Genomic DNA, 27,976 nt, shown 5'->3' with positions numbered 1-27,976 from the left:
TGATAGAGGCTGTAAAAAAATACCAGCTTTTCTGTTTTCCACTGCTCGTTAGTCTAAAGGAATAACAAGTGTGTAGCTAGAAAGTAAATGTATTTTACAAATTATTTTAAGAAACTCTTTGCAAGTAATAGTTTTCTGCAAGTGGCAGCAACCTCATTTCCTGGATCCATTAGTGCACAGGTTGCAATATGTAAGATAGTAATTCCAGACAACAATATATATGAGCTTTATGGAGGGCAAGACAGTCATACCCAAGGTTTGCCATCTGGCCTGTTTCAGCTGCCTTTCAAAATGTTGTCAAATGCTCTCAGAGTTTGCACATCATAAATCTGTCACTAAAATATAGAAGTACCCAGAGCTCCCTGCCTGTATTATGAAGTGCTTGGTTCTGCTCTTTTGGGGAATGATGGTGTCGGTGCAGAATGGATCTTCCTCAGTTGGCTTAAGAATAGGCAGTGGTGAGACAAGTTCTCTGCCTGCCTATGCTGCTTATGCTGTTGAGGCAACTGGCTGCCCAAGCAGCACCCTCCCAGCCTTTTCTAGTCTCCTCTCCTGCTCCTTGGATAGAACTGCTGGCAGCTAGCTGGAGTGAGGAAGGTGCTGTGTTTATCACAGCAGAGGCCTGCTGTGAATGAAGAGTTCTTTCTCTATGTCTTGGTGATATTTCAGAAAGGGATGTTTAGACAGTGCTAGTGTATGCATATCTGTTTGCACAGCAGTGTGGGTGACACTTGAGCTGCAGAACTTCATTGATTTTTAATGAGAGTCATATAGCAAAAAATCTGCACTCTGCTTCAGAAGCCTGGAGCAGAGGCTAGTGTCACCAAAATGCAGCACCTCTTTGTCTCTTTTTGAACACTTACTTTCCTTGGCCTTATCTTCAGCAAAAGTGGAGTAAAAACTTTCACAGGGAATTTCATTTGTGATACCGATTGACGTTTGTAGCAGCCATCCTCTTTTTCCTGTGCATGTGTTACCCTCTAAATCAACCAAGATTTTAAGATAATTAACTCCTCTCTCTTAATGGCATTCCCAGCTGTCAGCACATTACCCATCTCCTCTGTCATCCATCTGACAAGCGCCATTGTCAATCTCGATTTACAATTTTCTGAAAAGAGAAATTGTAGCTATGAGTAAATTCTCAAAATGCCAAATCTGTGCAAAGAACTGAATAGTTATATTTCATGGGAAAAACGTTGACATGCCTGTACATTCATTTGGGCCTTTCTGTTTCCAGGATCTCTCTATGTGGGGATGAGAGCACCTTTCATTGCCGTATTTGATTCTCATGAGACCTACTTCTTGCATTACTTAAAGGAACCTCAGTGGCCAAGTAGTTTAATCTCAAGATGCAGATTTCACTTTAAAAGATTTAGACTGGGTCTCAAGATAGTTTACCAGTGCTAGTGAGTTAAGTCTTGCTCTAACCAGTGTGGAGAAGCAAAGAGGAAGCACTGAGAGGGTCTGTGCAAAGGTGGAAACAAATCTTTACTACTCACTCTAGATTCCTCCTTTCAAATATGCCTTTCAGTTTTGCTGGTATATGAGCACCTCAAAGTTTTGTTGTTTAATTTACAGTTATTGGTGCTAGTAGAAAAATACAGCTAAGTATGCACAAACCTGTCACATACTAAAGGTGACTTCGGTCTGAAGAATTTTGTAGAGTAGATCTATGAATCAACACTGGGACAAAGAAAGTTCCTTGATTTAGCAGCTCAGAGTGTCTGGATTAGCAGCTATTATAGTCACTATAAATTAATGCAAGCTTCATCAGAACTTGAACTTCAGCCCACATCCCTCCACTCTGACAGACCATGTAACCTGAGCCTAAAAGTACCAGTTAATTTGATCTAGGGGTCATGTGTGGACATAAGTCAGTTCAGGAGCAGTGCTTGTATTACAGGTTGTGCAACCAACTCAGGAAAGGCAAGCCCCAGAAATACTCGGAATCATACCTGAAATCAGAGTGTAGCAGCGCCGAGCAAAACAGCATGGCATGATGTTATTTAATACCAATACAGCAAAATTTTGTGTGGTGAAGATGCTGAGGTTAACATGGTGATGTGGAAAAGCAGAAGACAAATCACACCACAGACTAAGCCTATTTGGAGACCATAACAGGCATTCGGGGGTTGTAATCACTTATCTTGGATGAACAACAACTGTAACAGGCTGTCTTTGCCCTTAGCTGTGGGAACTATGGATTGAAGCAATTTAGAGATGTTCAGACCACAGTGCTGTGCAGGCTCTCTGGCTATATTAAAACTCATTCTTGTGTCTCATGCAAAATGATGCAATTCAGCAGCAGTTTGCCATTTAGACACAGGACTTTAAAACAACCAAATAACATGTTGAGGCAAAACAGATCATGGTGAGAAAGTTAAATATTCCAGGCAATCTAAAAATGTGGGTCTTAAACACCATATTATATATCAAGATGAAATTACCAGCCTTAGTTAAGGTTTCTTTAATGTATTTTTATCCAATTGTGGATGACTGTAAAATGCTATTGGTCTAAAAAATGATTAATTGTGAGTTGACAGTGGTTACCCCTTTTACCAAACTGGTTAATATTGTCAGGTCCTGAGTTTTCCCATTGCTGTTTTTCAACGGACAGTGTTTAACTGGTCTGTTGTGCATTGAATCAAGGGAAGCAGAGTCTCTCAGAAACTCTCAGAGCAGAGGTGTTACTAATCTCTATGTTAATCTCTCCAGTCAAAATATGTGCCCCAACCTCCTAAACATAATCTGGGGAAAAGTCCCAATACTTTCTGGGCCTCTCTCTTTAATAATCTAGCACTTTTTCCCACTTCGCCTTTTGGGGAGCTCTCTCCACCTGCCATGGGCCTGTTTTAGAGGTTAAAACACTGAACTGAGTGCCAGAAAGTGATGGTTCTGCAAGTGATTTGCCATTGGACAAGTTACTTACTCTTCTGTAAGTTATTTTCTTCCTTCATAAAATTATATTTCCCGACACATAAAAGTGTGGGACAGCTGCAGCTAGTGGCTTTCCCTGTAATTTTTGGACACACAGACTCATCATGCGCAGATCTGTAGGCACTTATCTGCGTGTGGTGGGTTGACCTTGGCCAGCTGCTGGCTGCACACCCAGCCACTCTCTCACTATTTGATGGCGTGGGGGAGAAAAGAAGATGAATAAATGCTTGTGGATAAAGATAAAGACAGGGACATCACTTACTAATTACCACCACATGCAAAACAGACTTGACTCGATTTATTGACAATTTAAAAATATATGGATAGTGAGAAACAAAAACACCTCCCCTCCAGCCCTGACTCTTTTCCTCAGGCTCAACTTCACTCCTGCATTCTCAGCTTCTCTGCTTTCCCCCAGCCCTGAGCGGTGCAGGAGGTGTGGGGAATGGGGGATTGCAGTCAGTGTGTAACACTTCCTCTCTGCTGCTCCCTCATCCTCATGCTTTTCTCTGCTCCAGCATGGGCTCTCCATGGGCTACTGTTCTTCAGGATAAACCTGGTCCTGTGTGGGTTCTATATGGTTTGCAGTTCCTGTCAGGAGAACCTGCTCCTGCATGATCTCTCCACCTGTCACAGTTCCTTCAGGGAATATCTGCTTGCTGCAGTGTGGGGTCCTCCAGGGGCTACAGTGTGGGTATCTGCTCTGTCATCACCCTCTCCACGGGTTACAGGGAAATACCTGCTCCAGCCCGGTCTCTCCTGGGGTTACAGGGAAATCTCTGCTCCAGGACTTGGAGCACGTCCTCCCTGCCTTCCTCTCAGGCTTTGTTGTTCACAGGGGTGTTTCTCACACATTTTTCCTTTCTGCCCTGCTGCATTTTGCCCTTTCTTAAACAAAGTTTCATAGAAGTGCCACCAGCTTCTCTGCTGAGCTCAGCCAGGCCCCGCTGTGGGTCTGTTGTGGAGCCGGCTGGAACCGGCGCAGGGCAGCCCCTCACCTCTCCCTCACAGAGGCCCCTGCGGCCCCCCTGCCAGTGCCAGGGTACTGACACACCGTACACTGAGGTATCCTGAGTTAGGAAAGGTGTCTCACTGGAATCCCTCTTTGGCCAGTGGAAAGAGATGGGCTTCTCATGAGGGCAATTCCACTCTTAGGTGAGTCCGATTTGTGCTTTGGTTGCATTTCTCCGCTGATTATACATCTGTACAACCTGGGTCCTAAAGCTTCATGTGGGTTGGAATTAATCTACACCTAATAATTTTTTGAAGTACTATGGGTGGAGTGTACAACATAGCATTATTCCTATACGGCCATAGTTTGTGGAGAGCCCCACTTCCATAGCTCTAGTGGTTCCTCATAAGACTCATTACAGGCATAATTTTTGGCAGATCAGAGGGGTCTGATTAGGCATCACTGAAATACTGGATACACATCATTGGGGCTGGTATAACATCTAGACCATGGCTAGGTCAACAGTCCCTCGCATATCTTTGAGGTGGACAATGTGTTTTTTATGTAATCTTCTAATTTATTTGGCCTTGGTTCATACTAGAAGCAAACACATGTGACAGCAAAACTTATTTGGCTTGAGCTCTCTTAATTTGACATTTAATATGATTGATTGCTTCATTTATTTAGCTGCATTCATATAAAACGGCAACCCTGCGCACGTGAAGGACAAACAGAGAACAGCATCTATAGTAACATACCCACAGCTTCTCTTTAATTTTTCAGTGTGTCTGGCATTTTCCTATGGGATTGCACACTAATGCTTGTGCAACGACTTCTAAGTTTACATTGCATGTTTTGTTTTCTTTTTTTTTTTTTTTTTTGAAGGAATTAGCTAAGAGGACTCCCTCCAAGCATCCTGATCACCCAGCTGTCCAGAACGCATTGCAGGCAATGAAGACAGTCTGCACAAATATCAATGAGACCAAGAGACAGATGGAGAAACTGGAAGCCCTTGAACAGTTGCAGTCCCACATTGAAGGATGGGAGGTATGACGTAGGACTAGCGAGCTCCCTTGAGGCAGTTTGCTACACAGTTTAATGGGCTGAAGTTTAGTGACTCATACTGTGTACAGGGATTTCTGTTTCTTACATGATGTGTAAATGCTCTTGAAGGTGTGGGCGGCATCACTCTGAGTTTAGAATTTAGTGTTTATTTTGGGTATGCAGGCTGCTGCTAAATTGTAGCAGAACAAACAGGATTATGAAAGAAAAATGTTAGAGCTAGAATGGACTGAAATTTCAAATGGGCAGATCTCATTTGAAAGACAGATAGGTCTAGAAGATGAAATCAGGACTGGTTCAAATAACAGAAGTTTCTCTTTCCATTCCTACAAGCTTTTAGTTTTCCTGGGACCTTTGAAAATTAACTTGCTTAGCTTCATACAGATTTCCTGTATAAAAGATAAAAGTTACATTAATAAGCATTAGAATAGAAAGAAAGAAAGAAATTTGTGTTTGCTGCAGTTAAATTACCTGTGGATATGTTTCTAGTGATGTGCTTATCAATAGATTGATCTGTGTAGGTAGAAGCATTTACTATGGAAAGAAATAAAATGAGAGAGGGAGAAAACTAGAATTTAAACTTGGGGGAAGAGGAAATCTGGAACAAGAGCCACTCAGTAGAAATACCGTGAAGTCAGGATGGTGTGCAAACAGTTGGCAGCTTATCTTCTGATGACTTTAGTTGAGGCCCTTGAATCAGTGGAGTTGGAAGCCTCTGGGAGGTGTACCACAGGGAGTCAGTGGTGTTAAATGGTCTCATGGAGAGATTGGCGTCGGCGTTTAGTGAGACTGACATTTAAAATGTCGAGGCTGAGGACTTCTTGCTGAGGACATTTTGTTAGAGGTCATGTAAACTTCCTCGTGTTCAGACTCTTGGGTGCTCTCCATGACTCTCTTTTGGGTTGTTTTTTATCTTTCATGTATGTTTTAAACCTTGCTCATTTTTTCCCTGAAGGATGTTCTTGGCATCCAGCTAAAGACGTGAGAGCAACCCAGATATCCAGCTGTGTAATTTTTGGATAGCAAACTCAGCAAAGAAAGTCGTATCATGTTCTATATAGCAAGACTTCTAGAAATAGTTACAACTGTTTCAGGTTAAATGCAACTGATGGGTCATCTAGGCAAGAGGCATGGAACCTGAAGCGTGACTATTAACGTGTCCATGATGCCATAAATGAAATAATATAAAACCTTACTGCTTTTTTTTTTAAAAAGTTTCGCTTCTCTACAGCCGCATTCTGGGCTGAAAACCCTTTCAGATTTGTTTATATACACTGTTTTGTAACAGAGTCACCTAGGTCCCTCAGCTCAAAATTTCAAATAGGAAGAAGTGATTTTCCATCCCAGTAAGCTGTGGAACATTTCTAAATTATTCTAGTGGTATATTAAAAGGAGGAAAAGTAGCTTTATACAACACAGATAGAGGCCAGTGCTCAACATGATGGCATTTTTTTCTTCTGTACATGTGAAGAAGCTTGAAACTGATTGACAGTTTCCCGTCTTCACAGTGCTAGGGGTCATACAAACTATGACTCTAGAGCAAAGTGCTATGTTTGTAAATAACTGGTTTTAGTTTTTTCAGCTGTATGTCACAGTTTATTCCTAGTGAGAAGGGCTCCTAACTTCTATCTATGGAAAGCTGCAATTGCTGAATTCAGTAAATTTTTACTTTAACAGAGCTAGCTGTAGAAGGAAGTTTATAAGGCAAATTTATGCCTGTTTTTAGTTTATCTGTTGGCCATCTCTTCTATGAAATAGAAATTTTACCCTTTTCTGTTAGCTTGGATATAGATTCTGAGACACTGGTGCCCAGCATATACAGTTCTATACCATACATACTAACTCGACAAGGCCTACAGCTTCCAACTGTTTTAATCTAAGGCATCTAAATTGTCAAAAAGAAGTGAAGATCAGTTATAAGGGATGTAGCCTGAATCTGGGGAGTATGCAAGCAGCCCAGCATGAAGCTCATGTGTTAATTTGTTCATATAATTTAGAACAGGCTTCACCTTGCCTAATGTTTCTGTTTAACCAGACCAGCAGTTTCACTAGTTTCTGTGACTTTGCACTTGCTTCCAGCTGTCTCAAGGGACCATCCCTGGACTGATCTTCATACTATTGCCATCAGTGCCACCCTCAGTATTTCCAACATGGAAAAAGTAACATCATTTTGTTTCTGCACGGTTTCTTCTTGCTCTTGAGAGTCATGTGTAACTTCACTAAGAGTAATAGTTGCTTTTTAGAGCAATTTCATTAGTTCAACATTTTTTCTTCAACATCTCCACCCACCAATCTGCGCCTCTCTCTCTAATACAACCATCACTATCACTCTCATACACTGAGCATGCACTGGCATCATCCTGTCAGTCTCTTTCTGAGACAGATTATAATGAGGGGACATGTTTAAGTAGGCCAGATCTGGGAAGCCACTGAGGGCCTGGAGCTTAATCAGGGGTCTGTTCATAAAAATGAACTCTGCTTATATTCATTCTTTTGGAATGCACAGAATCCTTGTAGATGAATGTTATGGATTAGGCTCAGGCAGGTCAATTTGATTCTGGTTAATCCTTCTGAGAAACAAAGATTAGTTTAAAAAAGAGGGAAAAAGTAGAGGATGCATGAGAAGACCAACTTTTGTATACAATGTTTTTGTTTGCTTAGTGAAGAGCAAGTTAACATGCTGTTTTTATTAATTATATATTAATTATTCTGTGAGGAGAGCTCATCCTCATGAGTCCTTGTGAATTACTTTTACTGAAAAATTGCTACATATCCCCAAACTCTCCCAGCCTGAAATGCATAGGGAAGCAAAACCCCCATCACAGAACAGCATGAATTATATGTGTTAGTTCTTAGGAAAATCAATCATTTTATAATTGGCTGTAATTTGAAATTCTACCAGTTATGATGTTTTCTCTTTCTTTGGGTTTCTTCCACCCCGCACCCCCTGAAGCTTGGTCCCACTTAGAAAGGTGAGAAATTCTGTGTTGTCTCTGAAAAGATCAAGTAAAACTTCTAACTCTGTTTCTTACTATTGAAAAACCTCTCAAATTGGTATAAATGTGAAGTAGCTAGGTCAACAGCAAACAGGAAATGCATCAACACTGTTTAGATACCATCATGATGGGGCTGATGGAAAAACAAAGATTCTTAGATTTTAAGGCGAGAAGCAACCGTTGCAATCATCTGCTTTCACTTCCTGCAAAAATAGGCCAGATAATTTTAGCCCATGATTCCTGTGTTGGTCAAAGATTGAGTGCAGTTATTGATGTCACTGTGCTTATTGCTTTTGCCGTCTTTGGGTATCTTTTGGAAAATTAAGTACTTGGTGCTCTGAAGCCTAGATTTCTGCATGGGCAAACCACGTGAGGAGCATGTTTTTATGTTGTATAGTCAGTTGGTGTCTATTCCTATTTGTGTATTTGTTAGTAAGCCTTTGGGGTCATAATTCTGAGATACAGTGATTTCTCCTGAAGATAGTAATGGTCAGTAGGTAATTTCCAAAAGAACAAGTCCTTATATCTGAACATGTATTAACTCTTTCTACGGAATGATTAAAAAAATAAAAACATATCAGAACAGCAATGGAACAATTGCATCTAGCTAGTTCCTGCATCATTCTATCTGTAACGTATAGAAACACATAGGTGGAACGTGCAAATTGGTATTGCATACTTGGCAGCCTTTAAGGAATAACTGCTTCCTTGTTAACTAAAAGCAAGACATGGACAGCACGGCTGTCAAGGTTTGATTTAGAAACAATGTAATCAAAGCTTCATTCACACCTTTAGAGTGGCTGCATTGCATTTAGAAAGGCTGATTTCAATTAAGTGATTTCCCCTGAATAGCTTGATGGCAGCAGACTATGCCTTTCTCAAAAAAACAAATAAAAATTACTCTTGCAATGTCTAAAAGAATTCAAACAGATCTTTCTGGAATAACTTTCTAGATGGAGCTGAATTTATACCTGTGCACAGAGATGTCTTCAGTTTCTTTTAGTGGGATGAATTGTGTTTTACAAACTTTTTCTATTATTTCTGAATATAGCATTAATGTACCTTCAGAAATGAAGCAGTTCTGTTCATGATGAATGGCTTGCAATCCAAAGTCAGTTCTCTTTTCCAGTAAGACTCAAGGCAGCAGGTCGTATCATCTAATTTACTTCCTTATCTGCATGCTGACAGTGACAAGAAGTTAAGTTACCCTAAGCTATTCTTCCTCCCAGCTCAAGGAGAAATGCAGAAGCTAATAAGTGATCCAGAACTGGGTGGTAAATGCTTTGACGGCTTCAAGATGTTTTTTTCTAAAAAGGGATCTTTATTGATAGGATACTCTTGTATGTTCAAAGTAATACTATATCAAGGAATTTGAGGCTAGTGCCTAAGGTTTAGCCAAGCCGTCTTGTTTGGTCAGTGGAACAGTTGAGGAGCAGATTTCCAACTGTGTGCATTCAGAATGTGCAGACACTTGGACTTTGCCTGTCCTGAGAGTAATCTGGGACAGTCTTATAGTTGTTTCTCATTTGGGCTCAACTGCTTTGGTCCTAAAGGCCCCATTTAAAGGACTATACAATCACTTTTCCTGAGAATAACCTGAGTAACAGTTTGGGGATTTCATGTTTTTAGGGTGATCTAATGTGGCTTTCAGCTTCTGGGCATCCTCATAGGCTAAAGTGTCTTCAGCACCAAGCTCAGTTGTCTCTATGGCTGTCTAGTAATTTATAATGGATTGCACATAGAAGCTAGCACAGTGTCTGGGGCTCAACCTCTGATTTTCATGGCGATGTTTCTAACTTGCTCGTGTGCATTAGAATTCCAGAAAGGAGAGCACCTGCATATACTTCTAATGAAAAAGTTGGAGAGACATACCACCACAGATGATTTTGCAGAGAGATGGTTAATAGTGGTGTACGTCAGTATCAGAGCAACCATGTTAGGGAAATACCATCATTCTTTTATAAAGCATTCCTAAAGCCATCACTTGTGATATTTGCAATGATAGCTCAGGGTATGAAGGGAAGAGTAATGGTCTTGAGAGACTCACAGTACAGCTGCTTTGAGAGTGAAAGATTTCTTCAGGGAAAAGTCTCCTGGAGTTTAATATGGAAGATTTATTGTAGTGTATGAGGACTCCAAAAAAATACTTGTAATACAGAAAAAACATGACGTGTGTTGCCACACTAAGAAATTGAGCACTTCCTCCTTATGAGTGCATCAGTTATTTCAGTTTAACAACATGCAGATAAAATAACAGTGTTTTAGTAAAAATTCTTCATTACACACACAAACAAAAAGTTTAAAATAAACAATATCTCTTTTCTATGTTTCAGGGGTCAAATCTGACAGATATCTGCACACAGCTTTTGCTTCAGGGGACTTTGTTAAAAATCTCAGCAGGAAACATCCAGGAGAGAATGTTCTTCCTATTTGATAATCTATTGGTCTATTGCAAGAGGAAATCCAGGTGAGTCCCTCTGAGTTTATAGTTTTATAATGGGACCATACAGAAGTTTTGTAAGTAGAAAGTATGATCAATTACTGATCACTCACTGTATTTACTGTTGTTCTGTAGGGGTGATTCACAGGTGTGACTTCCCTCTGGTTTTGACTATTGCTATTATTTAGACTATATCAGAAAGAAGTCACTGTATGGAAGGATAAATATGCCAGACAGTAATGAGGTCCCCACCCTGAGAAGCGCGCAATCCAAAGGCAGAAGTTGATACAGTGCAGAAAAAGCACAGAGTGAGTTCTTACAGCTGGAAAGCTTCCCAGAGCAGATGGGTCTCCAGGAGTGATGTGAAGAAGGAAGCTTTGCCAACTTTCATTGTGAGGTTATTCCAAGCAGAAGAGGGTGATGTGAAAAATTATATAAAGCCAAGAAAGGGGAAAGTGGAAGACTAAGAAAACATTAAATAGCTGCAGGGCACAGAGGAGTGAGGAAAAGATGAAGATTAGCAAGTTGCTATTCAGCATTTGCAGCCCATGTGCTCTGTGCATTTGTCTTCCCATCTTATCCTAGTAACAGTTTTTGCATTGTTCAGGTTATAAAACTTAAGCATTATTAAAACCTACTGCTTATTATAAAAATAGCATTGGCAGAGTGAAGGGCAATTTGCTTCTGCAGCAGTTATACTGTATTTCAGTATTTAAGCTTTTCACCTTCACAGCTCCAGTCACATTCTCATGGCTTGGTCCTTTCTGAGTTTACAATGCATTCTTTACACTCCAGATTCTCCTCCTCCTTCCTTTCCTTTAATATCCTCCCCCTTCGTCAAGTTATACTTCTTAACTGGTGATGGCCAAGTAGAATGGCCAACCCAATTGGAAATTCTCGAAAACCAGAGTGTTCTCTCCAAATAAAATGCTCTTATCTCAAAATTTGGGTTTATTTCCCAGATCTTGTTCAATGGAAATTTTGGAAGCATTAAGCTGAGAAAAATATTCACAGTAATGTTCAGACTTTCTGTGTGGATAAACTATACAACATAAATACAAATTATTAGATGAAACTTACATTATAAATTATTAGAATGTAATGCAAACATTTAAATTAAATTGAAAAAAACTACACAATTCAGTCTTACATAGCTTTTAATATCATCTAACTGAAGACTTCTGACTGTGCTGAAATGAAACAAGAAAGATGAAACATTTCATTTTGACACGATCAGATCTGTCAAAATCCAAACTTTCATATGAAACAGAGTTTAGAAATTTGTGTGTCTTCTAACAGAAAGCTATTCCTTACAAAAAAATAATCAATTTGATATCTAATCTTTTGCTTCTTTGGAGCTATTAGAAACTGGTTTTCTAATCCTGTTTATAGTTCCAGTTAACCTAGCCCCTCCTGTGCTGTCCAGGCATTTTTCCCAGAATACTAAGATTTAGAAAACAAAATGTTCTACTGCCTTTTAAACAACAATCTTTCTGTACCAAAGATATTACTACGCTACTCTGTAGTGTGGCTTGATTTTGGAGGAGGCTGCTGTAACACTTTGATTTTCCCAAAGGATCGATATTGTTTATCTTTGTCTAATGATGTAGCTTGGACTGATGAAATGTCCAAAGTCTGATTTCCATCAAAAACTAGAATATTTTATTAAGTCTACTGGGAATTGCCTAATGTAAAAGATATATTTAGGGATCACTGAGAGACTTTAATTTTGGGTATTTCTCCTGTCTAGCTGCTATTTATAATTAGTCCAGGATGGAAATTAATGTCTATCCAGTTGTGCCAGTGTGATCATTTGGCCAGCTGCTTGACAAACATCTGACATGTGAATGGGACACAGATTTTGGAAAAAACACCAAAAAGCTGTCCATGTCTGTTCCTAATTTGAAATTGAATTACTTGGTTCTCATTTCATTTGTGTTGTGCTTATCTTGTGGAAATCACTGGAGTTGTTCATGATTGAAAAGTGCTATCAGGATTCAGGCCTCAGTCTTTGATAAGTAATCAACAATGCAGCCATTTGAATTTGGGCATCCTATCTTTTCACAATAGCATAAATTAGGAGTAGCGTTGTTGAGACCCATTTAAGATGTGTTTAGAATCTGAATTAGAGCTAAGACTGCAATCTCATCTTTTGCAGAAGCTTAGGGAAGTTTGACAAACTGATGACATACATTTTCAGAGCAGAGTATTGTTTTGTGTTTTTAGCAGGATCATAGACTGCTGTTTAAATTGAATCCTGATGTCAGGAACAATATGTTTCATGTGGGGAAATGGGAAGAGTATTTAGAGGGCTTCACTAAGGCTGCCAGGACAGCTTTTCTTTTGAATCCAATAGTCGCCTCTAGGAAATGATCTAATAACTCCAAGATCTCAGTCCCTGTCAGTCTGATTGGATGTCAATGTATGTTTGTCACAAAATGTATGTTTGTCACTAAAGCTAGTTGTAAAAGGAAAAACTGTTCAGAAAAACTTGGTGATTCTCTTCTCACCTCGATTTATTGTAGATATTTCACTTTTGACAGATATTTTCTCCCCAGCTGTTTTTTATTGCAATATTCTTTGAATTTTATGAGCTCCTGGCTAGCTGCCACGGCAATGCCTTCATTGTACAGAGCTTGGACACTTGCCATCTCAAATGATGATCATTTGACCAGTTGTGTTTTGGTTCACATAGCAGGGTTGTTCTTGGATATTAAAGCTCAGCAGGTGTCAGTTTTAAATCTATCTTAGACATAAAAATCAGAACATAACTAGCAATGAAAAGTACGGTCCTGAATTTTTTTGTAAGACACTTCAACAGAGTCACTATAAAACTTACGCATAAGGATGTAAAGTTTGCTGCAAAATCGCCACAGCAGCACTTTCACCAATGCCACAAGCAATGACATTTAACACATATGACAGACCATGTGACACTAGCCTCTACATGTTTCATTTCATTTTTGAAACTTGGTACACATACCACAAATTTATCAAAGCTTTAGGTGAACAAAGGAGGCAAATATAACGTTGTGTCAGGTGATATTGCAGTTTTCATCCCAAAGCCATGTGCAGTTCAGTTCTACTGGCATTTCAATCGGTCATCGAGAATGTAAGTCTTGAAGGTATCCCAATCTTCACATAATCTTTCAAAATAAGCTCTTTATCACTGTACTGACACTGTTGTGTGCTTATCTTTGTGAGCTGATGGAGTATTCCAGTTATTTAAAATCAGAGATGTGGTCAAATACCACAAAACACTATATTGGAATCCTTTTTTAATAGTCATATATCAGATTGATTTATGCATACATATGTTACGCTATTTGCTTATGTGTTGCTAACAGTCTAAATCCTAATTGCAGAGTTACTGGGAAAAAAACATCTAAACGGACCAAGTCGATCAACGGATCCCTTTATATCTTCAGGGGCCGAATAAATACAGAAGTCATGGAGGTAGAGAATGTAGAAGATGGAACAGGTAAGAGACTAAATACAGCAAGCCCAGATCTCATGTTGGAAGTAGGAACAAATGTACTTGTCCATCTCATGTAATGAAATCTGAAGTAAGCTATGTAACTGCTGATGCCTTCATTATTAGACCAACTTACATAGTTGAAAGACTGGAAGTGCTTTCAAGCACTAGTCCTTCATTCTGAAATGACCTCATGAAGAGTTTGTGTACCCAGAAGCTTGTCTATTTTTCCCCCTAATCCAAGTTAATTTAGTAAAAGATACTTTGTCTTCTCTCCATCCTTTATTTTCGTATATCTTAAGCCATTACAGCTATAATAACAGAATTTCTGGATCTTCCTCTCATTTAGAATATTACCAAATACTAGTTTTAGCATCAGATCAGTAGCATGGAATGTGGCCATGAACAAAATATGGGAATGGCAGTTGTGTTATTATTCATGTGTTCTGACATGGGCAAGAAGACTCGATGGATTTCATCCACAGAGACCACATCAGCCCCTGCTCTGATTGTAATGAGTCAGGAATTAATATTATGTCCTTTAAGCAGTGGGCACTGAAAGAGTTCCCATGTCCTGTGTACAAAAATCCTTACGGTGCAGTAAGTCAGTGTGTCCCCAGAAAGTTCTAAACAAATAACCTGAACAAGCATCGTAGACTTTTTCAGTGATGTCATTGTATTTAAAATATTTTAGTTCTTCTGAGGTGAAAGTACAAAGTGTCACTCTTAGGACTGAAACATTCAGTCAATTTGAACAGCCTAGCCATGGATACTGCTATTAGTATTTGTACTTCCAGAATGGTAACACCCAGTCACATGGACAATCAGTAAGACTGATGCATGAGGAACAACTCCAGAAATCAAGCTTTTCAAAGAATAAAATTTGAATTAAGGTGTCCCACGCTGATTTGATTAAAGTAACAGGACTTTTGTTCACTGTGTGTGTTGTGCTTTGGGTTTTTACAGCAGATTACCACAGCAACGGCTACACGGTGACAAATGGCTGGAAGATACACAACACAGCCAAAAACAAGTGGTTTGTCTGTATGGCCAAGACTGCAGAGGACAAACAGAAATGGCTGGATGCTATAATCAAGGAAAGGGAGCAGAGAGAGAGTAAGTGCATAATGTAATGTACTGAATGATTTTGTGTACAAAGGAGAAATGTGTACGCATGTATAAGTATCTGAGAGAAAAAGAAACAGTTGCAGTTTTTCCTCTGTGGGCAGAATTAAAATCTATCCTTAATGACAAAGAAAATCAAGTGATTGAAGACAAATATTTCCAAATGTGTACCTTGGGGTTTTTATGGACTTGTATCAGTATATTTATCAAATATTTTTATTTACCAGAGTCAGTTTCTTTGATGATTTGTATTACTGTGAAAAAATGACATTTGGTCAATTTTTTTTTTTTTTGGTCTTTCATTTATAAATAAGATAAAATTCTGTTGTATTTATTGGTAAAAGGAAAGAAGAAAATCCAGCTTGCAGCCTGTTTCCAGAAGCAGTGACACAAACTCCTTTTCACAAACTCGGCCTCCATAATCTTGAAATAAACAGAACAGTTCATGGAGAAAATCTCTAGAAGTATTCTGTTTAGACAGAGAACAGTGACAAATGTATGCAGATGGTTGTCACTTTTCTCTTTTCTTGTGGAATGAAAGAAAAACTATGTTTATCTTGAAACGGTGTTGTGCAATAGAAGCAAGCTCACAAAGCCATGAATCACGGTGGGTGATAAAAGTTCTGAGTCCCTTTAAAAGTCGGAACTATCTTTCACAAGTGAACCTACTTCCCTCTTTGCTCAATGGGAAGAATAATAGCTCAGTGCCAGAGAAAATGACACCTACTTGAAAACATTCTGTGACTTTTAGAAGTGGTTCCCCTTTCTGCACACACAATTCCATTAAAGATGTAATTGCTCATCTGTCTAATATTGAAAGACGTCAGTCTGCAACCCTTCTATAGTAGTGTGTTTTCAGACCTTGTTAAGCAATAATGCTTTCGATTTTTAAAGTATTTTAAGAAAGCTACAGATCAGCCACTGAAGTTTAATGAAAGCAGAGAATCTAAATCCTTTAATGTCCTTTGAAATCCAAAACTTAGTTTTTGTATTGCAATACTTTGTATCTAATCTATTAAACACAATGCACATTGCAGTGTTACTTGTTGTCATAGAATATAAAATATTTCTAACATACTTTATCATCTATAAAGCCCAGTACACTTTGTAATAATAGCAAGGATACTACCTTCAAAATATAGAGTGGGCATGGTATAAATTCAAAAGAACTACCTGAAGGTAACAGAGAGAATCGATTTTGATTTTTGCTCGTTGCTCAATTCTGCATCCCACTCTACTGTAGGAATCCTGATCTTCCACATGATATATTTTTTTTAATAAAATGCATTTCTTGGCTCTTACTTTTACCATCAGAGTGCTAAATCATACCTCTAAAAGAACCAGTGAATCTCCATTTCATACAGAGTTTTTGCTTTGTGAGGTCATTAGCACTCTCTGGAATGTCCTGTGCATCAGGTAAAAAGTGTGAGGAGAGAGAAGTTTCAATAAGAAGTGAAAAGAGGGCTATAAAAATAGACCATATATAAACAGGGAGCTTGAGAATATGGGGAGGTAACTAAAATACATATTAGGGAGGGAAAAGAATTGTTCCTTAATAGAAAGTTTCTCAAAGTTTTCCATGCCACATTGGCTAGTAAGAGTATTTTTTTTCTGATACTTTTTGTCATATAGTGTTAGACGTGGCAGCTGATGACAGGCACTCGGTATAAACACAGATATTCTGGCAGACATTTCAGGCCTTATTGGAAAATTTCCTTTGGGTCAGAGTACTTGCAAAGTCACAGAGATATCGGTGTTTGGATTAAAAAGCTTGGTGAGGTTCCCAATTTTGTAGGATGAGTTGGGTAGAATGTGCATTCCAGCCTACCATTTACATCAGAGCCTGGGGAATTCAGTGATGTAAGACCAGCAGGAAACATGTATACAGTTACACAGGCTGTTTTCTATCACAAGTTCACGTTGCAAATTATACTCATCTACATGTGTCAGCATTCACATTGAGTTGGATCGCAGTATTGGGAGAAGAAGAGGATGGAAGAATAATGGCAATAAGCCAGGGGATTTGCAGAGCCAAAACCTTTAGCCAGATATTAGACACATGAAAGAAATACTGTATTTGAAAGACAAAATGTTGTGCAAGTCTAATTTCTGGAACGTGTATTTTAAGCCTCTAAACAAATGCATCAAGCGTTTTCAAAAAGCTAGAAAGCAGATCTGATGACACAGAAGACTGTTGATTCATTTCACTGTCTTACCATAAAGCAACAGGATTTATGTCCAATTATGGTGAAGTGGTCTTCCCAAAGAATGTACAGTTTTCATTTTCTAGCCTTACACTGATCACTTAAATTCTGCCTAATGTCAATCTCTGTAAAAATTAGGGATGTAAGTACAGGACTAATTCAGGCTGCCTGTTTTTAAGCTAGTCTTAGAGATGTCTAAAATCTGTGCCTCTGTTTTGGACTCCGGATTTGCTTGGATTTGCAAGTTCTAGAACTAACATAGCCAGAAAGCAAAAAGATTTGTTCAGGCTAGAAGAGACAAAACATCTACAGTAGCAAAACAACTTTTCTCATGTGCTGTCCTCCTAAAGCAATTTTCAAATCTAAAGGGAAGAGTACCAGAAGATGCCAGTTATGACAATAGTTGTAACGTAGACAACTATTGTTTTCAGAGATTATGCTCCTGACTAGCAGTTTTCAAATTAACATGAGCTATGTGAAAAATCATACAAAGTGGACATGAATTTTTCTCTATATCCAGTTATCTCTCATGCCTTAAGTTATTTAGTATTTCTTTCATTGACTGGGTAAGATGATTGTCAAACTGTATTTTTAGCCTAGGAGTATTAGTAAATAGGCTAATTAAGAAAGGATAAATAAATAATGTTCCTGTCTAGTTTCAATTTATGTAAGGATGTGAATTTGATTTCAGCAGTTTTGTATTTTTAGTTTCAAATAATAGAACACTCACAAAGTCATCTGCTCTGTCAAGCATTTAGCTGCCTAGAACAAGTCTTATGCCAGCAGTTATTTCAGGATCAAAAGTGAAATTGCAACAGGAAATCAGTTTCAGAAGGTGTATGTTTTATCTTGCTTTGGAACTTCTCCATGTTCTGCAAATCGTTTTATGTTGTGTGATGTGATGTAACCATAAGTTTAAAGCCACTTTTTAAAATGGAGAAGAAAAGCTGCAAGCATCTTGGTGGTGCTAAACTCACCAATGACAGTTTTGTACTCTGATAAATAAATGACCCATTTTCTTCCTTATGTGGAAAATAAGTCAGTTAAGTTTTGTGTTTCTACTATTTCCTCTTTTCGGCCTCAGGTTTTGACTTTGAGCAAACACTTTATCTGATGTTAAGGACCTGAAGGAGTTTCTACTTTGTATTCCAGGTTTGAAACTGGGAATGGAGCGGGATGCATATGTCATGATTGCAGAGAAAGGAGAAAAGCTGTACCAAATGATGATGAGCAAGAAAGTGAATCTTATCAAAGACAGGAGGAGAAAATTAAGTACTGTTCCCAAGTGTTTTCTTGGCAAGTAAGTGGTATTTGAATTGAAAAGGCCCTTTCATACCAATTAAAAGAATGGACTCGGAATATTCTAGGGATGGCATTGTGAGGTCAGATCAGATGTGCTTTGATGCAGCTTAATTGAAAAGGCCATAACCCCCATTACAGTTGTCATTTATTAAAATTAATCATTGATTTCTATTTTACACCATATGCCGGCTGTATAGAGACAGCTCATTCTATTGTACAGTAAATAGGAACAGCTGTTTTAAATCGGCAAAAGGAATAAGAAAAAAATACCTTAACTCCCACAGGCTCAGGGCTGTTGGTGGCCTAACCTGTATCATCTTTTGTATACAAGCAAATGCTTACCAGGTGATGTTAAATCCAGCAGAACTGTCCAAGTCTCAGGACTGAATTTAGTAGTTTCCTGTTTGCCAGTGTAGCAGACACAACTGAAATTTTGTGGATAAGGATACCTGATGAATTTGTTAGAAGTATAGAGCTTTATTGGCTGCAAAAAACCTCTTTTACTCAGGCTAGATATTACAAAATAATTCTGAAGAATGACATGTATGAGGCAGTAGAAGAGAGACTCCTTGGATGAATCAGATCAGAGATTAGATATGGTAGCAATGGAGCTGTTGTAGGGAAATGCCCAGCGTGGTGCACAGGGAGACACATTAGTTGACCTGAGAAGACTTTTTGGTCTCAGCTGTTTGTGATTGAAATGATCAGCTGTAGGATGAAAAAAAGTTCTGAGAGGCAGATCATCCATTCTTTTCCCTTCCCTCCTCCTTGTCTCTGTAACAGCAGTTTGCAGGCAGCATTCCTTGTGTACAGGGTGTGGAAATGATGCATTGTCTTTCTGCCTGAGAGAAAGCAATCTGGTAGCATAAGCTGGCAATATTTCAGCTATTAAAAACATTCTTGATTTTTGGAGATCTGGTTTCTTTTTTCTTCTTCCCACACATGCCCCCCTCCCCCCCAGTTGATCTTGCTGGATTTGAATTGAAACCTTTAAGGTCTGATTTTGTAGGTATGATATAGAATTTCCTCTCTTCCATGCAAGAAGAAGTACCAGATCAGAAACTTAGGTTCTTCCAGTACTGATATATATTAGTCTGTTGTAGATTCCCTGATATTTTGCTTAGTCTCAAGTCTTACCTTGGATTTCCTGCTATTCCTTTTTTTTTTTTTTTTTTCCAAAATGTCTGTTTTCTTAAATGCTCCACAGTCTGTCTTGCTCATTGCCCTCAGTTTGCTTGAGAAGCCACCTGACACTCTAGGTAGTGAGGACTTGACCTAACTTTGCCAATGGGTAACTGAGCCCAGACTCCGATACCTACAAGTGTCCTGATCTCTGACAGAAGCATTATTTCTGCTAATGTTCCAGCCTTTCCTATAGTAAATAATTCTGCAGATACCTTTTCAACAGTCACTTGTTGGTACAGTCCTGGACAATTCAGTTGAGTGCAACTCAATCTGTACAATCCAGTCATGACCTGCAGACTTTTCGTATCATTCCCAGGACTTCCCCTGAACAATGCATATTGGCTGTGACCTATTCATTTTTTTCAGTTATTCTTGCCTAAGGGAGTCACTAATAACTTTGCTGAGATGTACTTAGTGATTTTCTGCTACATGCAGCTTAGAGTGACACTAAGGCTGCAAAAAAACCTTTTCTCTCGGCCTTTGGATATCAGATAGCATCTAATAATTCAAGAGATAAAATATGTTTGCAGAAAAAAAAAAGCATGAACTAATCCTCATATCTTCAGAAATATCACATGCATTTATTTATAAGGCTGTTTATTGAACTTAATTTCAGCAACTCATCTGCTTGACTGCGAATCCATTTTCCTAACCAATCCTCAGGTGTGCTGGCATTTAGGCATGTGACTAATGATACAGTGGGAAAGATGTGTGTTGGTGCCAGTATGTGTAAATGATATGGTTGCCGTGCTTTTCAGCGCTGCACTAAATTGACTGCAATACCTTGAACTGTACTGAGCTTGTAATAGAGAGGATCTATTAACCTCAGGAGATTCCATATATATCTGATCAGATTGCACAAACCTGGACAGGTTGGATTTTCCTATGTATTTCTTGAGTAGAAACCCAGCTGTTCTAAGTCACTTCATTTCAGAGGTATTGTTGGGAGATGATGTCCTGACTTGCATGCCAGATGAGAACTGAGCATGGCAGCACTGGGAAGTGAGGATACTCTCAGTTATACTGGAGAACTGCTTAGAACTTGGTGAGGAAACAAATCAAGCTTTCCCATCTACTTCTTGAGTTAATGCTTTTTTAGCAACAGTCCAGCATATACATAGATATACACCTAAAAAACTCCTTGGAATATTTTTCTGGGTTGTGCACTTTTCAGTGCTTATAAATCCTTCAGAGGAAATGATTACTGATTTTGCTTATGAATCAAATGCCACAGAAGTCTTAAAGTAGTTCTTAAGAAAACCACCCCATTGTTTGGAGGCTTCAGGGCTGTGAGAGTAGCATTCAGTTATTTTCCTTTTTCAGCTCACAATTTCAAATAAAGCCAGGGACACAGTTCCAGATGAAAGAAGCAGGAAAACTAACAGGGTAGCAGTGTTCTGCTGAAGTTGTGGGCAACTGTTTAAGTGCTGTAAACTGCCATAGACCCTAGACTCAATGCACTTAATGAAAAAATGTGTGGTGGCTGGGCATCTACCCTGGGTACTTAACATAAATACAGTCACTGACCAGCATGTCTGTGACACACAGAGTGTGTGTCTTGTATTCTCAGTAGTGAGTGTATTCTTATTTCTCATCCCTCTGCAGTTTCTGTTCTGTTTCAGCTTTTAAATACTGCTAGAAACAGTCCAAAATCACTGGGAAATTGAGAATGAGCTTACCCTAGGAGATAGAGTCTGACTCATCATTACAATACTCTGGCATTAGGAGTTTTACAGAACTCTGCTGGTTTCCATGGGACTCCCCTGGCATAGTTGAATAGATTCTGCTGTTTTTACACTATGACAGTTACAGAGTAGCCCTCAGCAAACTAAAGTTTCCAATACTGAAGTTGTTGTTGTTATTCTAAAGGCAAAATGCAAAAACTACCTACAGCTTGGATGAGTCAGCTCTGATAAACATGAAGAGACTAAATATACTTCATTTAGAGCCCACAAGTGAAGGCATGGATACTGGTTTTGATAAGCAGCAACCCTCTGCACATTGGCAAGCACTCAAGTAGTTTATTGAACTCAGATATCCCATATGGTGCTCTACTTTCATATATTCATCTTGTTCTTCTCTGTAAATTTAACGCATTTCTAGTATAATCGCTGATTAACCTGGCAAACAACCTGGCCCCTAGGGCTTTGGCAGTGCTGTATTCATCAGGCTTGCAATGTCCGTTTTTCTGTACTGTTTCTAATTGAGTAACATCCTACATACCTATCAATTTTTGGCTTTTATTCTGCCCATATGTGCAGTTCTGCCCCTCACCAGAGAGAGGTTTTGTTTTGTGCTGCATGAGCAGAAGACTTAGCACCTCTTGTCTATAAATTAGAAGCATCGTTTATGTATCTGCCAGGCACCAACTCCAGTAAATTACATTAAATTAAACTGTCAGTGGGACTTACTCTTCTGTGCTTGAATTCAGTAGGTTGAATCTTCTGTCCTAAGTCCTACTGTGATTCCATTAAATCCAAGCAATTACACCACTGGAGGTAGGGGGGCAGAAATTAGACCCAGTGAGGAAAGGTGAGTATATATAACTAAGTCAGACCATGAATGCTGCTTGGAGAGATAGCTTGGATAGAAGTAGATGTTTTCTCAGTTGTCCAACTTGTTTTAAGGTCATCAGTTAATCTTGCTTTCTTTTTCCCCCTTGGATGTCTGGATTGCTCAATAAAATAAGGATTTGCACCATGTTTATAGATCCAGCCAGGTTGTCTTACCTTTTGTGTGCATGTTAATTGTGATAAGCTAAGGGGGGAACGGTGGGAAAACTCACAGATGGGACATCTGGATTGTCTGCAGAGCGTTTCCTCCAGAAATGTAGGAAATCAAGCCACCTAGTAGAGATATCATGAGTTACAACAGTTTTCACACTTGCTTCAAGGAGAAAGTCTCCTGTGGTTGGCTGATGACTTTGAGAGGCAGAGCGAAAGAGCTAATTGTTGCTGTTCTGCTTCCCTTTGCAGTGAGTTTGTGTCATGGCTCACAGAGATTGGAGAGATAAGCAAACCAGAGGAAGGGGTCAACCTGGGACAGGCACTACTAGAAAATGGAATCATTCATCATGGTGAGTGCTCCATGCCATAAAGAGATGTCAGATTTCAGTAATGCCCTGGAAATGAGTATGGAAAACTGACTGCAGCTGTTAACATGATGTTCAAATACTTTTCTGTACTGTACCCATCAAATCCTCAAAATGTTTAATGACTTTTTGGGATTAATGAGTAGGCAAATTTATGTCATGGAAACGGGACTTGTTGGGTATTCTGAAAGTGTTAATGCCTGTGGTTGTTTGATTTCTCTGCAACATCTTTGTTGTGGACTATATCAGATGTATATTCCTTTGTATTATGTGTGTTCGAAAATCTCAAGTGATTAATAAATACAGTTTTCCATATGAGACATCAGCAATACAGAGAATAGTTGAGCAGTGCTCCTTTAGAATGGGACACAGGTACAGAGTGAGGGGTTCCAGAAGATGGATCATTCTTTCTAATGAGACTGCTTGTCATAAAGAAAAGAGATGATGGAGGGCTGCTTGTGGGATTTGTTCTTTCCAGCTCATTTGTCAAGAATGTCTCTCTTTAAAACAGTGATGCACCATATTCCCTCGTCACACCCAGCAGATGCCCTTGAAGTGCTGTGATGAGGGGTATTTTAGAAGAGTAGGATAGTACATACAAAAGTGCTGCGTGACCAAAGTAGCACAAGATGCTTGTTTGAAAAATTTTTGTGCTATCTGCATTTCTACTAAAACAAGGTGTCTCTCCAGGTTATGTCCTTCAAATCCAGATTTGTCCTGCTGTTTCCTATTGTTTTCATATTATGTTATGCAGCAGAGCAACACTGTCCTATTCTAGTTAAACAGCAGATGCCTCAATTCTGACATTCAGATGAGTTTAGCTGCAGAATGCACATCAGAGGAGTACAGTATATAGGTCTTCAGTCACCAGTGATCTACATTTCCATGCAAGCTCTTGGAAACCAATTTAAGTAGGGGAGCCATTTAATTAGGCTAGTCTTGCTTTAATCTCTTGGTAACTCACTCTACAAACTTGTCTTTCAGGTGACAACAACATTGTTAAGAAGTGATGTCTGTTATCTTCTTTTAATTAACACGTAGAGAAATAATATGAGCAGTACCATAATCCTTCATGCACATACACTTCCAAGACATACTTTCAGGCACATTCAGACTTTGAAGGGCTTTGAGCATGAACTCAAAAGCACTGAACACCTAACTGTGGATTTGGAGAACTGAAACACTGTGGCTCCAATGTGTAGGGATACCACTTTGGATGAAAAATGCTCTTTTGCACTCACACCTTTACTTGCTTGCATTCTGAATGTGTAAACTTGCACTGTTGGTGGAAAAAGCTTTCTTGAGACTTATTTCCTTGTGACTGTTTACCTTGCCATAACTTCATACTTTTACACTTGCAGCAGTGTCCTTTCTCTCTAAACACAAATTTACAGCTCAGAGAAAGTTGTGCTGTTTTATCTACTGCTCCCTTATTCAAATGCCCTGAGTAAGATGCATCTGGTTTAGTTTTAATCTTACAATATCCTTGAGGTTTTTATAAATCATTAAACATGGAAGTATCCCATTATGTCTCCTAATGTAGCAAAAACTTAAAACTTAAGCACCATAATGAAGACCTTACCTCTATTCCACATTAGGCAGTATCTTTTATCTTTTGTTTTCACTTGACATAATATTGCTGTCAGGTAGAAACTGCTGAGCTCTCAGCCTGGCTGAGAAGCAGGGCCATAGAAGATTGCTAAATGCTGAGCTCTGTGCTAAGTGCTGAGCTCTGTGTGTTTATCATTCAGTTTCCTCTGTAACTCCTTTAATTCTGGCTATTTTATCTGGGACTGCTGATGTGGAAGTTCTGGTGCCTGTCACAGAATGCAAAGTGATCAGAACCTGATTTGCTGTGTGCCAGACACAAAAGACATTTTCTGCAGACTCAATTCTCAATTGGATATAGAAATACAAAATACAGAGCATGAAGACACTCAAAGAAGTCAATCACTTACACAGCTTAGATTCCACTGTATACAAAAGGCTATACACCAGATCCTGCAAATTTTGTTTTATTCTGTGAAATTAAGGAAAAATATCACCAAAAGCAGGAATCTTGATTAAAGGCCAGGATGTCCTATGTAATGAGGGAAGGCCTTAAAGATTTTTGGTCTCTGCCTTCTAAACAGTTACCCTGCCCACTCTGCAAGGGGTAGACTAAATCTCAGACTGAATCCTGGTACTTTGGAATCTGCCTAACCCAGTTTAATTGTCTTTAGTCATCCAGTGCAATCAGTTTTCTCAGGTTAATCAAATTCAGCCTAAGATGCATCTTAAATAGTGTAAATCCATATTTTCTCTCAGTTCATCAAATGCTGTGCCTATGCTATGAAATACTGCACCCAAAATATTAAAAGGTGCCCCAGCACAAAGATCTGGCCATGATTTTGTTACACTGGCAAAGGCAGGAAAGATTACAGTGACTAAGCTACCCCACTTTATCTGCTGTCTGCTTTGGCTGCTCTTCTCCAGATTTCCTCCTCCTTCTCTACATAATTGTGAACAATGGCATTTCTATATTACATACTGTAAAATCTGGGAGATACTTTATTATTATTTTTAATTCGAACAGTCATTGGCACTTTTTAACTTATAATTACCATCTATCTACTAATCAGAGAAACAAATAATTTCTACTAGTTACCAAATTACTATCTTCAGTATGAGGGTTTCCTACCTCCGTGTTCTACTGAAGTAGTTTACCTTAGAATAGAGACAGAATAAACCTACATATAATTGGATATAGACTTCAAGCCTGTTCCAGTCTGGTGTATTGGGTAAATCTGTGTGAAACTGGGTGTAGTTTTTAACTCTCTTCTCATTTTGGGCAGTGCTTCTTTTGGAATGATTCCTTATCACACTGAAGCATCTTTTGTGTTCTTGTCTTTAAAGCCTATCAGTATATAGCATTACCCAATAAGATTTTTATTGCCCTACTATGGGATGGCTATTCTGGGTGAAAAAGCAGTCTCTCAAAAATGCTATTTAATTTTTAGAAGGAACTCACTAGTAAATACAAAAACCATGGTAGAAGAGTATCTCTAACAGCTGTAGTTCCTCCCACCAGCACGCTTCTGCTTTTGGAGTTGCAGAACTTTGGGCAACTGCAAAAATTACTTCAATGCGGTGGTAACTGTTGTGGGAGTTTGCAGGTACTTTGTTCAAAACTTACTGAAAAAAGTCAGACAGTCCCAATTACTTGCACTATGACTGTTTCCAAAGTCTTATGTAAATTGAATCTGGTGTAAAAGAAATAAATTTCAGTTAATGAAACTGCAGTATTTTAGAAAACTGCTTTTGTTAGTGGAGCTATTCAGAAGTTCATATAAGCATATATATACACACAATAAGGGGAAATTTGAAGAACTGAGTCCTTTCTTCAGAAAATAATAGATACCAGCAAATACTTAGGTGAGACATACTAACTGGCCTATGAAGAACATGACAGGGGAGAAAAGGCTCGTTTTAATTATCATGCTGGTGTTTTAGTTTCAGATAAGCACCAGTTTAAGAATGAGCAGGTGATGTACAGATTTCGCTATGATGATGGAACTTACAAACCAAGAAGTGAATTGGAAGACATCATGTCCAAGGTTTGTATTATCAATCTTGGTTGGAACCTTGTTATTTGCATGAAAAGCATTTGCTCTACCTCTGAATGTCATTGACCCTAATGCTGTTTATTTTTGCTGTATTAAGCTATCCATCCTAATGCCATAGGAGACATTCACTCTAGGGAGCGGAAGCAGAGCTTAGCAATAAATAACAGTGCAGTTGTAACTGGACCCAAGACTGCTGATTACAATCCTAATACAGTAACAAAAGGTCTTAAAAGAAAACAGTAGGCCATAATACAGCATGTCTGTTGAAAATCTGGGCATTATGGTTCAGGGAGATAGAAGAGATCAATATTGAACTGCTGTTCCTGATAATTTTACGTCAGATGAGTTCTGTTGATCCCGTATCTGCCCACATACCTTTTAATAAATTGGATTTCTTCTTATGGACATCAGTTCATGGGTTAATTGTGAGGAAGGATTAATGGAGAAAATGCTGGAATGGAGGTAAATAGAGATAAAAAAACAGGGTTTTTTTTTTGCTCTTGGAGGAAGGGAAAGAAGAAAGAATGTTTGACAGAGAGGATAAGGGAACTGTTTTGTAAAACAGTTAATCAATAATAATTCCAGCTGAGTAAAGACATCAGTGTCCAGGTTTGCTAGCTAGTCAGTGTTTCTTTGAAAAGGAAAAAACTGATAGTACCATGCATCTATCTTCCTTCAGGGTGTGAGGCTCTACTGCCGACTACACTGCCTATATACTCCAGTGGTAAAGTAAGTTCACCTTCATGATCCCCTTGTATATATTGTCTGGCTTTCTTAAAAGGATGACACGTTACTATGGAAATCTTTCTTATTTGTTATTATAAACAGTAATTTTCTGCATTTTCTTGGCTCTTTTACTACCATGATATCTCCACAGTTCTATCTCTACAAATCTGTAGTTGTACATTTGCTGGACGATGTTGAAACTGTGTTCTGGGAGAGTGAAAGGCTAGTGTTACTGTCTTTCTGACATTTGCTTCCTCTGTCAGTTTATGAGAGCTGTTAACAAATAAACTTGTGTCATGCTTACTTTGGCATTTTCTGTGAGTTAAAGTAGGTGTGATTAATAAATGACTACTGTTTCAGGGCAGATTTTGTGGTGTGATTGTAGCTGCTGTATTATTTGGGTTATAGAAAATGTAAACAGATGCTAAAGTGATGTAAACGTATGCCAATGTGCTAGGATTCCTTCATTCAGAGCACTCTAAACAGACAAAAAGCAATCTGAAGTGGAATAAAATCTGAAGCTGCAATTTTAAAAAAACTCTGAAAATTTTGGTTGGAATCTTCAGAACTTGACTCTATAAAGAAACGCTAAGTAATTGAAATAATCTGCAAGCACTAATTCTCTTCCCAAATCCCAGGAGATAATTTTTACATGTTCTTGCTTTACTGTGACATCAGAGGAACATTTCTGGCCTATAATGGAAACCACCCTGAACCATGTAGGTGTTCTGTTTAGGTTGTTTATAATTGAAAATTAGGTGTTTTCACTTCAGAAAACATTTTTACATACAAAAAGCTAATGAAGAAGGAAAAAACTTCTGGTGGGCATGACTGAAGTCCCAAATTCAGCAGAACTGACCTCTTGTTCCTGAGTTG

At 38.7% G+C, this 27,976-nt stretch overlaps 1 protein-coding gene across 2 annotated transcripts in view; it reads left to right on the top strand.

The window, feature by feature from the left end:
• Positions 1-27,976, top strand: part of PREX1 (phosphatidylinositol-3,4,5-trisphosphate dependent Rac exchange factor 1) — a 168,806-nt gene that overhangs the window by 91,315 nt on the left and 49,515 nt on the right. For both annotated transcript variants that reach the window (XM_032993589.2, XM_032993588.2), the window contains exons 6-13: positions 4,775-4,936; positions 10,281-10,414; positions 13,753-13,868; positions 14,829-14,978; positions 18,344-18,491; positions 22,654-22,754; positions 26,262-26,365; positions 27,054-27,103. In XM_032993589.2, coding sequence (XP_032849480.2) covers positions 4,775-4,936; positions 10,281-10,414; positions 13,753-13,868; positions 14,829-14,978; positions 18,344-18,491; positions 22,654-22,754; positions 26,262-26,365; positions 27,054-27,103 — 965 coding nt within the window. The remainder of the gene's footprint in view (positions 1-4,774; positions 4,937-10,280; positions 10,415-13,752; positions 13,869-14,828; positions 14,979-18,343; positions 18,492-22,653; positions 22,755-26,261; positions 26,366-27,053; positions 27,104-27,976) is intronic.

The sequence above is a fragment of the Tyto alba genome, unplaced genomic scaffold (assembly GCF_018691265.1).
Source record: "Tyto alba isolate M040663 unplaced genomic scaffold, T.alba_DEE_v4.0 Super-Scaffold_33, whole genome shotgun sequence".
In the NCBI taxonomy this organism is placed as follows: domain Eukaryota; kingdom Metazoa; phylum Chordata; class Aves; order Strigiformes; family Tytonidae; genus Tyto; species Tyto alba.
This window is presented reverse-complemented; position numbering and strand designations above follow the sequence as displayed.